This window comes from Stigmatopora argus, chromosome 7 (assembly GCF_051989625.1).
Source record: "Stigmatopora argus isolate UIUO_Sarg chromosome 7, RoL_Sarg_1.0, whole genome shotgun sequence".
Lineage (NCBI taxonomy): Eukaryota > Metazoa > Chordata > Actinopteri > Syngnathiformes > Syngnathidae > Stigmatopora > Stigmatopora argus.
The window spans coordinates 15,848,466-15,860,964 of NC_135393.1; the positions used below are offsets into that span (position 1 = coordinate 15,848,466).

The 12,499-nt window shown below is 37.6% G+C and overlaps 1 protein-coding gene across 1 annotated transcript in view; it reads right to left on the minus strand.

Annotated features, from left to right (window-relative positions):
- The window catches only part of LOC144076927 (protein kinase C alpha type), a 71,585-nt gene that overhangs the window by 29,705 nt on the left and 29,381 nt on the right, over window positions 1-12,499 (minus strand). Inside the window, exons 4-5 of the mRNA XM_077604288.1 lie at window positions 8,245-8,356; window positions 8,037-8,165 (exon numbers count right to left, since the gene is read on the minus strand). Coding sequence (XP_077460414.1) covers window positions 8,037-8,165; window positions 8,245-8,356 — 241 coding nt within the window. The remainder of the gene's footprint in view (window positions 1-8,036; window positions 8,166-8,244; window positions 8,357-12,499) is intronic.

A 12,499-nucleotide genomic window follows, 5' to 3' on the forward strand; every position in this document is an offset into this window, starting at 1 on the left:
GCACAAAAATATAAATACACAAGGATGCTATTACAACATATTTTGTTTTTACTGATACACATTGTGTTCTAACAAAAAAAGACAACATTCTCAACTACTGAAGTCAAATCACATTACCTAACATATGAAGGAGGAATCTAAAATGAGTCATATAGAATAACTTTGGCATCTGTAAACATAATTTTGAAGATTAATAAAGTCAGGGGGATTAAAGGAATAAAATTCCCCTTTTAAATCCATTCTTAAATATTATTTGGTTGTAATTATTTACCTTCCAAATATTATTAGTATTCATTCCTCTAGCTGTACTTCCTCCCTCAACCCCTAAGTGGCGAAAAAGCTATGATAATGTAGTTTAGCTGGTTCTAAAAGTACTGCATGCAATGCAAATTCAGTGCTATTCTTTACAGGTAGCCAAATGCTATTAAAATAATGTAAATAAAGACTGAAATATGTAAATGCATATTTTTTAAGGACACTAGAATTGACCCTTCACACACTGATACAGTTTATCATTATTATTAAGAAGGTTTAAACCCCAGGGATGTCATCATTGCACTGAGTTTTAAATATTTATTTTACTTACCGTATTTTCACGACTATGTGGCGCATGGCATTTAAAGGCGCAGTGTCAGTAACGAGTGCTATTTCTGTATTTGACACACACACAAGACGCACCACACTTAAAGGCGCACTGCTCCGCATTACACGGGTCTACTGCACCGCATTATACGGGTCTACAGTAGAGGCTGGGGTTACGTTATGCATCCACTAGATGGTGCTGCACTAAAGTAGTTGCGAGACCTGTAGAGGATGGTGTACCCTATCGACTGATTTTTATTTTATCGTGATAACAATTTTAGTATTGGTCCATATATAAAGCGCACTGGATTATAAGGCGCCCTGTCTATTTTGGAGAAAATTCAAGACTTTTAAGTGCGCCTTATAGTCGTGAAAATACGGTATATGTTTGTCATTTACTTAATATTTTAATTATTCCTGGCAACTGATTCTGGGTGTACCCCCACCTACACCCCGTAGTTAGCCAGGATAGGCTTCAGCACCCCCGGGACTTTCGTGAGCGCCTCAGAAGATGAATGAATGACCATTTTATAAGAGATATTGTTCCACAAAGCCCGATGGCACACACAGAAAAGGCCAAGATTTTATCGATCCACACTGTGTCCTCCCCAAAAAAAATTAGGTCAACCATGTTTGCTCTCCGTCTCCTTTAGCAAACATGGTGAGTTAAGTTAATAGTTCCTCCGCATACAATACCTAAACCTATCTCACCGCACTGCAAAAACGCATAGTTCTCCAAACAGTTAAGAAGCAAATGAATAGAGCAGAATAGAATAAAATATTTATACATATACATGAATATTCATAACAGACAAAACCTTTGAAATACAGTCAATTGTAGCGAACACTGTTTCTAAAATGGTTCATTTTACTGATTCCAACTTTTAAAAAGACGGGCTTTCCGCAAAGTTTGGTGTTATGAAATCTAAAAAACTCTAACCAATTGCACTAGTGCCTATAAAAATCACATTGACAGTAAGACAGAGAAAAAAAGCAGATAAAGAAGGGCAGATTAGGAACTCAAAGATAAAAGAACGATAAAGCTTGGTTTTTGATTCTTGACTTTTCAGGTTGACAGCTTAGACGTATTCCACTTTTTTCATGAGAATTGGAATAAAATCTCATCTCAGAACTAAAATCAGAAATGCTGTCTTAAAAAGGAAGTAGAAATGGTTGTGAAAGTTGAGTATTGATGTAAGATAGTCCTTCAATGCAATTTCATTTAATTTTCTATCAGTGAAGGTCCCAATCTTGCCAAAAAAAGAGGTATCTTCAGGAACTAGACATTTTTTTTACAGATTGCTTCAACATAATTGATGAAAAGTGGAGGGAAAAATCTCCATTTAATTATACTGTGCATAAAAAGTGAGTTTTTGGGTGAAAAATGGCTGACACAAGCAAAGAAAAAAACACCTGACTCTGTCATCAGCTCACTGCGAGCAGTCCAAAATAGCCTGAAAATGTGTGAAAAAGAAACAAAGAGAAGGAGAGGATCGAGAGAGTGAAAATGCACAAGCAAATCAAATGTACCAAACATCAAAATAACCTTAACAATAAAAACAATACCTCTCAAACATGAACATTTCATACAAGTTGTCACACAAACTAAAATAGTCCAAACCAACAACATTCTCAATTAGCCTCCATATTTCATACTTTTATCGTGCATAGCCACACATTCAACTGATTTTAAGCTTTGCCAGCTGAAGAAAAATACACTTCAAGTAGGAAAAAAAAGGTTAAAGACAAAATGGGATCTCACTGATCCACCCACATCTCTAGTCAATATGCCCTGAATACCAACTCTTGTGACCAGTGCACACCTACACGGCACCCTCACATAGATCCCAGTGCCATAAATGTGTATACACATCAGAAATATTTACAGTTAAAGTCCCACCATCACCTCAGAACCACCTTTACAGAATTCCATAGAATAGACTTTGCTGGGCCGCAACCTGATAAATCCATCGCATGATAAAAACAACGAGTCTCGACTACTGTTTTTCACTGAGTGATCATTTTCAACCATGCATGGGCAAACCATCACATCATTTGTTTTAATTTCTACATGGATCTCCATGAATTTTGATCATTTAATGTTCTTTAACAAGATTTGATCATCTAATCCACAGGTGTCAAAGTGGCGGCCCTGGGGGCCAAATCTGGCCCGCCGTATCATTTTGTGCGGCCCGAGAAAGTAAATCATGAGTGCAGACTTTCTGTTTTAGAATCAAATTAAAATGGAGAGTTTAGATGTATATTCAATTTCCTGATTTTTTCCATTTTAAATCAATAATTGTCATTTTTTAATCCATTTTTTTCTGTTTTTAGTTCAAAAATCATTTTGTAAAATCTAAAAATATATAAAAAAGCTAAAATAAACATTGTTTTAGATCTATAAAAAAACTGAATATTCAAGGCTTTTAATCCAGTTCTTTTAATCCATTTATTTAAAAAAGGGGGGGGCAGTGCTTCAATAGTAGACTTCAACGATGACGAAAAACTGAAACAAAGGAAGGAAGCAAGCTTCCTCAAAAAGTCCATAAAACTGAATATGTGTCATAGCTCACCTAATGTCACTCGAGTGGAAAAATAACGTGCTGGTCTTTTCTATGATACAGAAAAGGAGATAACAGTGGTCTACAGAAGAGTCAATATAAACAGAGAGATGCTCTTGAGCCAGTTACAGTGTGAATACTGCCAGGGAACAAACAAAAGAGTTGCTGAGACTAAGACGAGGGTGGCATGCTCAGCACTGACCAATACAACGGAGCACTGTTCCTGCCTGATGTCAAGGCGGACAATAGCACTAAAGCACCACCACGGTAGTCTTTCACTACACAGACAAGTCAGACATTGTTTTCTTTCCTCCTGGGCTGCAACGCTGGCACCGTTGCCGCACAACAATGACACCATGTCTCAGGATCGGAACTGCAAAAATGGCAAACTAGTTCTTATTTGGGGGAGAATTTCTGCCAGAAATTTGTTTGTCTGTTTTTTATGTGAATTTCAAAGAATGCCAGGCAGAGTACGTCCAAAACTTGGACATGTGATGGATTGGAAGACCGGTAGAGTTCACTTAAGTCAAGCAGTGAAGTATGTGAACAAAGGGCTTGTGAAAAATTAACAGCAAATGCATTATTAAACAAGTTGGAATTTCCGAAGAGCATTTCTAGCTAGCCCTGATAATGGCCTCTTTTTTAATTATTTTTTTTAACTACAAAAAAATGGGTATACACCAGGAATGCCCTGATCACATATTATTGCATATGACTCTGGTTAGATATAGTTAGTTCATTTTTCATACATTTCCAGGTTATCAGATCGGGATCGCCTGATTTGGGGTCCCGATCTGATAACCTGGAAATGTATGAAAAATGAACTAACTATATCTAACCGGAGTCATATGCAATAATATGTGAAAAGCATGAAAAATGAACTAACTATATCTGTCTTTTGTCCACCCAATCTGAATAGAACTGCTGTAAAATAATAATCTTATAAAAGGGTGATTTCACCAAAGCAAAAAAAAAAACACAAATCAATTGCAGTTATTTAAATAATGTATTTTACATAAATACACTAAAATAGTGAATGAACTTGGTCCCCCAATATGATAAATTGAGCTATTTTTGTTGTGCATTTGCTTTTTACACTTGTGAATTTAATAATATTACATTTCCACATCAAATCTGGTCTGATTTTGAATTGCACACTTTGTTGATTTGTTTTGCAAAAGATGCAAGAGAACTTTCTAACTGTGTGGCACTATAGCAAGGCCTTAGCTGAAGTCTATTTATTTGCCAGCAGTGCTGTACGTGTAAAAAATGATGTCAAGATTCTCCCTTCACACCAGCCAGCATGCTATTTAAACCGTGCAACTCAAATCTCTTTGGAAGGCTGCCTGCTCGCCATCAACAGCAGCTAATGTAATCTGTAATGCAAGATGGCCTGAGTGGGCTGTGTGGTTAGTACATCATTTCAGCGCACACACGCTCACACTCTGGTCATCCATTTATTTTTCTATAACACTTATCCTCAGTAGGATTGGGGAGTGACCTTAAATCATCTCATTTACAGGGTCAACTGCAGGGCACACATAAACATCCAATCAGTCTCAAACGGACACAAAAAGCAATTAACTGTTTATTTTCTAATAATGATTCATTTCAAAGGTGTTGGAAGTGCTAATACAAGTATGGCGGACAAATTATACTTTATATTACAATGTAAATGTGAAAGAACAGGCACACTTTGGGGGAGGGGATCGTATGAAAATACTAGATTACTTTTTTTTAAAGTGGCAAGAGAAAAAAGGCGCCTCCTCGTCTCCAAAGAGAAGTAGTAAAAGTCATGGAGTATTGTCTGCCTTAGAAATGTACTGACATCCCACAAACAGACCGTTTTGTTGACATAAAGTCCCCGAAGCTCAACTCAGCGACCCCAGTGGGCCAGCTAATCGAACGATTACATGAGCCCGCTGTCGGCGCCCCTGCTGTCATCTTTGTTCTGGCCAATGTGCTAATTCTCTGTCATCCTAGAGCAAGGCTGTCAGACTCGGGTTGGTTCGCGGGCCGCTCTAACGTCAACTTGATTTCACGTGGGCCGGACCATTTTAGATATAATATTTAGATTTTTTTTTTATAAATGGATTAAAAGAACTGGATTAAAAGCCCTGAATATTCAGTTTTTTATAGATCTAAAACAATGTTTTTTTTCTTAGTAAGGGAAAATCTCTTTTAATCATTATGTGCCATATTAAAGTGGAAACCAGAAAATATTTTTATATATTTTTAGATTTTACAAAATGATTTTTGAAATAAAAACAAAGAAAATATAGATTAAAAAATAGCAATTATTGATTTAAAAGGAGGAAAATCAGGGAATTTAATCTTCATCTATATCTGTCATTTTAATTTGATCCTAAAACAAAGTCGCCACGTTAAGGTCAACTCGATTTCATTTTAGATATAATATTTAGATTTTTTTAAATAAATGGATTAAAAGAACTGGATTAAAAGCCCTGAATATTCCGTTTTTTTATAGATCTAAAACAATGTTTATTTTAGCTTTTTTTCATATATTTTTAGATTTTACAAAATGATTTTTGAACTAAAAATACAGAAAAAATGATTAAAAAATTAAAATTATTGATTTAAAAGGGGGAAAATCAGGAAATTTAATATACATCTATACTCTTCATTTTAATTTGATTCTAAAACAGAAAGTCGGCACTCATGATTTACTTTCCCGGGCCACACAAAATGATACAGCGGGCCAGATTTGGCCCCCGGGCCGCCACTTTGACACGAGTCCTAGAGTGAGGATTTACGACGTGCCTCCAAATAAAAAGCGAAAGCCATTGAGGACGCTGTGCACGGAACAGCCCCGTTACACAATTCAGGCAACATTCAATTCAATATTTCTAACATTGCATAACAATGTTCAAATTTAGCAACAGATTATGATAAAAACAATTGGGAGTGTAGTATATCTTTGTAATATTTTGGAAGGACAAGATGACAAAATTCAGTGGTACCTCAACTTGCGAAATTAATTAATTCCAGAAGTGTATTTACGTTTCGGTGATGATTGTTTCGTAACTTGCATTTTTTCGTATTTTTTTCTCCCTTCTAGGATTTTCAGAACCTGAATGTTTCATAAGTAGTAACATTCCTAAGAAATTTAAGAAAAAATACTAAATGTGCACCATGGTATTCTACTAGGTTTAAGAGTTTTTCTGTTACAATGATGCACAGGTGTCAAAGTGGCGGCCCGGGGCCAAATCTGGCCCGCCGCATCATTTTGTGTGGCCCGGGAAAGTAAATCATGAGTGCCCACTTTCTGTTTTAGGATCAAATTAAAATGAAGAGTATAGATGTATATTAACTTTCCTGATTTTCCCCCTTTTAAATCAATCATTGTAATTTTTTAATCCATATTTTCTGTGTTTTTAGTTCAAAAATCATTTCGTAAAATCTAAAATTATATTTAAAAAGCTCAAATAAACATTGTTTTAGATCTATAAAAAACTGAATATTCAGGGATTTTAATCCAGTTCTTTTAATCCATTTATATAAAAAAAAATCTAAATATTATATCTAAAATGGTCCGGCCCACGTGAAATCACGTTGACGTTAAAGCGAACCAACCCGAGTCTGACACCGTTGGAACGATGACTATATTTTACAATGACAGGTCAACATAGCCCACATAATCAGGATAATTTTTAGGGGCTGCGATCTGAAAATTAACAAATTGCAGCAAGAGGATTTTAACAGATTAAGAGGGCCTCCGAAATGTTACCTCAGAATTCATTCATTACATTAGGACATGTTCTGCTTTGATTGCCAAATGACCGCAAAGGCCCCTTGTTGTCAAATGTATTGTACAACACTGCCTGAGTAGTTTCCTTGCTAGCCATACATGGAGCATGGCATATCAGATTTAGAATGCTAGTCACGTCGAATATAAATATTAAAAGATGTATTAGGTCACATGTGTCAAAGTGGCGGCGGTGGGCCAAATCTGGCCCTCCGCATCATTTTGTGTGGCCCGGGAAAGTAAATCATGAGTGCCCACTTTCTGTTTTAGGATCAAATTAAAATGAAGAGTATAGATGTATATTACATTTCCTGATTTTCCCCCTTTTAAATCAATAACTGTAATTTTTTAATCCATTTTTTCCGTGTTTTTAGTTCAAAAATCATTTTGTAAAATCTAAAAATATATTAAAAAAGCTAAAATAAACATTGTTTTAGCTCTATAAAAAAATGAATATTCAGGGATTTTAATCCAGTTCTTTTAATCATTTCATGAAAAAAAATCTAAATATTATATCTAAAATGGTCCGGCCCACATGAAATCGAGTTGACGTTAACGCGGCCCGCGAAACAACCCGAGTCTGACACCCTTGTATTAGGTGAAAGTAGCTACCGTATTTACTCACATATAAGCCGCTTTTGTCGGAAAAAAAAAATGATGACTGAATCGACTGTACGGCTTATATGCGCATAAAAACACGACTTGCAAAAAAACTGCCATTTGACGGCGCCGTGCCACGATGATGTCACTTCAAAATGGCGCCCATGCATGCGCCGTGACGGTACGACGATACGGTCATTTATTTCAAAATAGAGAAAATATAAATAGATAAAACGCTAAACAAAATTCCAAATAGTAAATTGCTATCATGCAAATACCTGATGGCGGCAGATTTATCCAGGTTGTTTCCCGTGATAATAACTGCGTTGTAAGCGTGTTGAATAAATGGAAGGTGAGTTTTAATTCAGGTTAATGGTATCAGCGGATTGAGGGTGACTCTCCGTACAAAATGAGATGGCCTTTGTATTCCATCTGATCCGAGGTCATGACGGAAACAGGAAGGCCAATGTGCTCGCTCGCACGAGTATACTCGAGCATCTCATTAAGGAAATGACAAGTCGACCTACCTGTGACCTGCAGCTTGTCATCGTTGACCTCGCACTTGAGAAAAAGGCGCCCCCTCCTTTCGGTGTAGTCCATCCCGCACAGGCTGGGAACATTCATGACGCACTGGTTGTGGACATTCATGTCGCACGCTGTGGGAGAAGATCAATGTTTTTATGTCCTTGATCAAGTTTTTTTCAGGTTATTTACAAATACGTGAGAAACACTCACTGTCACACTTCATGCCCTGATGGATGAGGCCGTACAACAGAGAGCCGCAATGGTCACAAAAGGTGGGGCTCCCGAAGGTGTGGATCTTAAATTTATGTTTTGTTCTGGGATCCTGAAGAAAGCAAACAAAAGAAAAAAACACAGTTTGCATCGAGTAAGTCCATTTGTGAGTAAATTGTGACAAAAATCATTATTATTTCAGCATTTGTACTTTCTGTGGCTACTTTGGATTGGATTGGATAACTTTATTCATCCCGTATTCGGGAAGTTCTGTTGTCACAGTTGCAAGAGGGTGAGGATGCAGAAATAGGAAAGGCATTTTAGACATAAATAGATAGGTAATAAGTAAGTTAATAAATAAATACATGAATAAATATATAAATAAATAAGCTTGTTGCTGAAATATATACATATATATATACATACATACATACATATAAGCACATATATACATACATACACATATATAAGCACATATATACATACATACACTAAGATGTACATACTTTAAAAGGTTTGATGATGTTTTGTAAGCAACTTTAGGTACATCACTGTTAGATAGAATGATAACAAGACAGTATCAGAGAATGAATTTTATCTTAAATAGGGATTCATTTTATGCATACGTACTTTTTTGTGTTTAACATTTATTCACAAAAATGTTGGAAATACACTTCCGGCAAAATAAATTATATTGAAGATCCAATTCAGGCATTTTTGCTTATCTGTGAATTTTAGTTTCCAGTGAAAATGGATGAGGAAATTTTCAACCAAGAGTTTTAAATCACCAGTAAATAGACCCGATATTTATCTCTGTCAGAAATTGCGCTATATATGATGGCGGTGCGCCACTGTGATCAATGATGTCATTTGTCATCCCAGGCAGTTTGCCACTGGACTCGAAAGTGACTCAACAGAGTCTTCTTAACTATTTAGTTAAAAACCCAAGTCAAATATGTCGATTATTTTAAACTGGACGGTTATTTGAGATTTTTGTAAGGGCAATGCGATCTTGTGCATCGGAAAGTTTTCCATGAAGGTCGTTTTTACCCAGAAAATGAGTTCAATGTAGACACGACCAATCAACCGAGCAGATTTCCGCCAAATCTTGCCGACTATTTACGTCCACAATCAACCCAATGATTGAGGACAGACTCATTGATGAAGATGTCAATCACGACTGCTATAGACATGTTCATGACTGATTACCTCTAAAAACAAGGGTATTGTTTTCACCACACAAATCACGGGACTGTCGCCGTAAACAGTTTCTTGTTTCCTTGGACCTTTTATGCACTTCAATTACCAGGCAGACCACAGTGTGCAAGCAACACAACAAGATGGGGTTGACAGACAGAGCAGAGAGGGGAGTAATGGGGGGGCACATGCCAGCTGCATTTAGTCATGTCCACCTCCACACAGCTGATTGTGAAGGACGATCTTGTTTTCAGCTTCTAACTAAAAACCGGTACAAACAAAAAGAACATCAATCGGAGTGAGTTGGAGCCCATGATTGAACAGTGGCATGGAAACAATCCCAAAAGGACCCTTAACTGAAGGAACAAGGAAGTAGCAGATTAGGAGATATAGCAACAATCATACAAAATCAGACGGGTATATGTCAGGGTTAATACCAGATGACGCGTACAGTTGTCAGGGATTATTGGGCCATGTGGAGAAGAGGACATTTGCCTTGGCGAAGGCCATTAATCCCTGATAATGGTACACCTCCGAAGAAGGGTATTGACCCGCGTTCGCCGTGAACCCTCGCATTTCAATCCGATCTGGGTCTCACGCCGCCAGCGCCTTTGAAACAATGAAATAGTTCATTTTTAATGGCCGATATTAATCATACTTGGCGATTTATCATTTCTACGGTGCCAATTTCTAAAAATGAGTTTAAATGCGGGAACGTAGCAAGTGTGAAAAAACGGAATCATTTGCAAGGAGCTATTTAAAGAAAGACTTGTGGGAAGGTGTAATACACAAAAAAAATGTCTGTAAATTGAGCCTAAGTGACTACACACCATTGAGTTGTCCATTAATACATTCTGTCTGCCAACTACTGCTCGGTAAGGGTCTCAGGCCCCCCGACTCCTCTCCCTGATGACAGCTTCACTGAGATTTAATGGGAAATTCAAGAGCAACTGGGTGGCGCTGTCGTAGTCCAGGAGATTACAAGGTAAGAACTACGATTGATCTTTTTGACCGTAAAGGTCATCTTTCAAGGGTTTTTATCAACGATAGACACATCCAATTTATAATAACCAGGACGACTGGCCATTGCTATTGGCGGTGCTAGACGTCCAATCCATGTTGACTGGGAGGTACAAATGAACAAACGGACCCGCCCATAACAGTCAAATGATTACCGCATTTTCATGACTATATGGCGCATCGTATTTTTAGCCGCAGTGTCAGTAACGAGTGCTATTTCTGTATTTTAAACACACACTGATTTATTTTATTTTATCGTGATAACAATTTTAGTATTGGTCCGTATATAAAGCGCACTGGATTATAAGGCGCCCTGTCTATTTTGGAGTAAATTTAAGACTTTTATGTGCGCCTTATAGTCGTGAAAATACGGTAAATGAGTGTCCTGTATAAGTTAAAAAGGAAAAAAATCTGAATTTGTGCATGAAAGAGTTCATTGAAAAATATTAAGAAATATTAAAATTACAAAAAACATCTTTTAGAAGTTGCACGGCAATAATAAGTTAAATTAAATCTTGACTTGACTAATTCATCAACGAGCACCCCCATGTTGCGCAATACCATTTCTTAAATTTTGGACAGAAATGAACAACAAAAATATATTGGCGCAGTCCTCCAGAATGAATGCCACATAACCAAAAGCTCTGATAACAACATGTTGATAACATATTTGTTTGAATCCTAAGTAGCAATAACTTTGCTCAAACCATCTTGTTCTCCATCTGTCGATATGTTTTTTACTGTATACATTTTGTAGCACTGCACTCATCCGTAGCATCTATCCTGCACCGACTACTGTAAGGTTGCTGATGACACTCTCTTTCATGAACTAAGACAAGCGGAACCAAAGTTGAAAAGGTTAGTCAGTGGAGAACAAACCGGAGTTATCATCTCTCTCCACCGGAGGTGTTGGGCTAGACAGGGTTACTATTTTTAGCCCATAAATCACCACCCTCATTCCCCTTGGCCTTTCACTAAGCTGATGAGTGCTGAGAGGGAGGGCAGGTTGCCACTGCAGCTCACGGGGGGGTTTTCCTTCCTGTGTGCTAGCTGTTAACATTTATCTGCGAGGAATGCACTAAACGAAAGCTGACATTTGAACCCCAAGTCACTATATTACACACATTACAAAACCTTCCAACTTGTTTAGTCAGGGTGACAGAGGAGCTGGAGTACTTCGTTCTACAGATGTGGTAGATGAGAAGTTTTTTGGGGCACGGGTGCATACTAGGTTAAGCGAATTGCTTCATGGAATTTCGTATTTTTCGGACTATAAGTCGCACTAGCCAAAGAATGCACGATGAAGAAGAAAAAAATTGATATATGTCACATTTTTGGAGGGTAATTTCTCATTTGATCACAAACCAAGAATTGTTAGAGTAACAATAGTAAAATGGAAAACAACAGGCTAAAAAGGCATACGTTAAAATAACTGTGTTTCAGGTGAGTATAGCCTAAAAACAACGGTTGTCGGTGCTGAGAGAGAAAAATAAATATATATAAATCATACTTGAGTATTAGTCGCAGACCCGATTCTCACACTCAAAACCTAAAGGCAATTTAGTGTCCAATCAGTCTACCATGCATGTTTTTTGGAATGTGGGAAGAAACCGGAGTACCTGGTCGCAACCCACACAGGCCCAGGGAGAACATGCAAACTCCAAACAGGTGGACCGACCTGGATTTGAACCCAAGACCCCAGAGCTGTGAGGCCGACGCACTAACCACTCGCACCCTTGATGAAAAAGTAGGAAAATCATAAACTGCTGCTGGTTCTGTTTTGCACTCCTACTTGTCATTGCCTTGTTTTGTGAAGATGGCCGACACCCTCCCCTCGCTTGATGAAAAAAAAACATAACAGATGACGGGGCCTGTGGTGCACATGATGTCGTTTAGCCCTTCACCTAATCTGGTTTTCTACTCCCTTGCAGACTCTTTGTAATGAGGCAACATAGGCTCCAAGCGTCCATCTTTTTTTTCTTGTGTGTCACAGTCAAATCGACTGCGAATTACGCATTTAGAGGCCTTCTCTGAATTA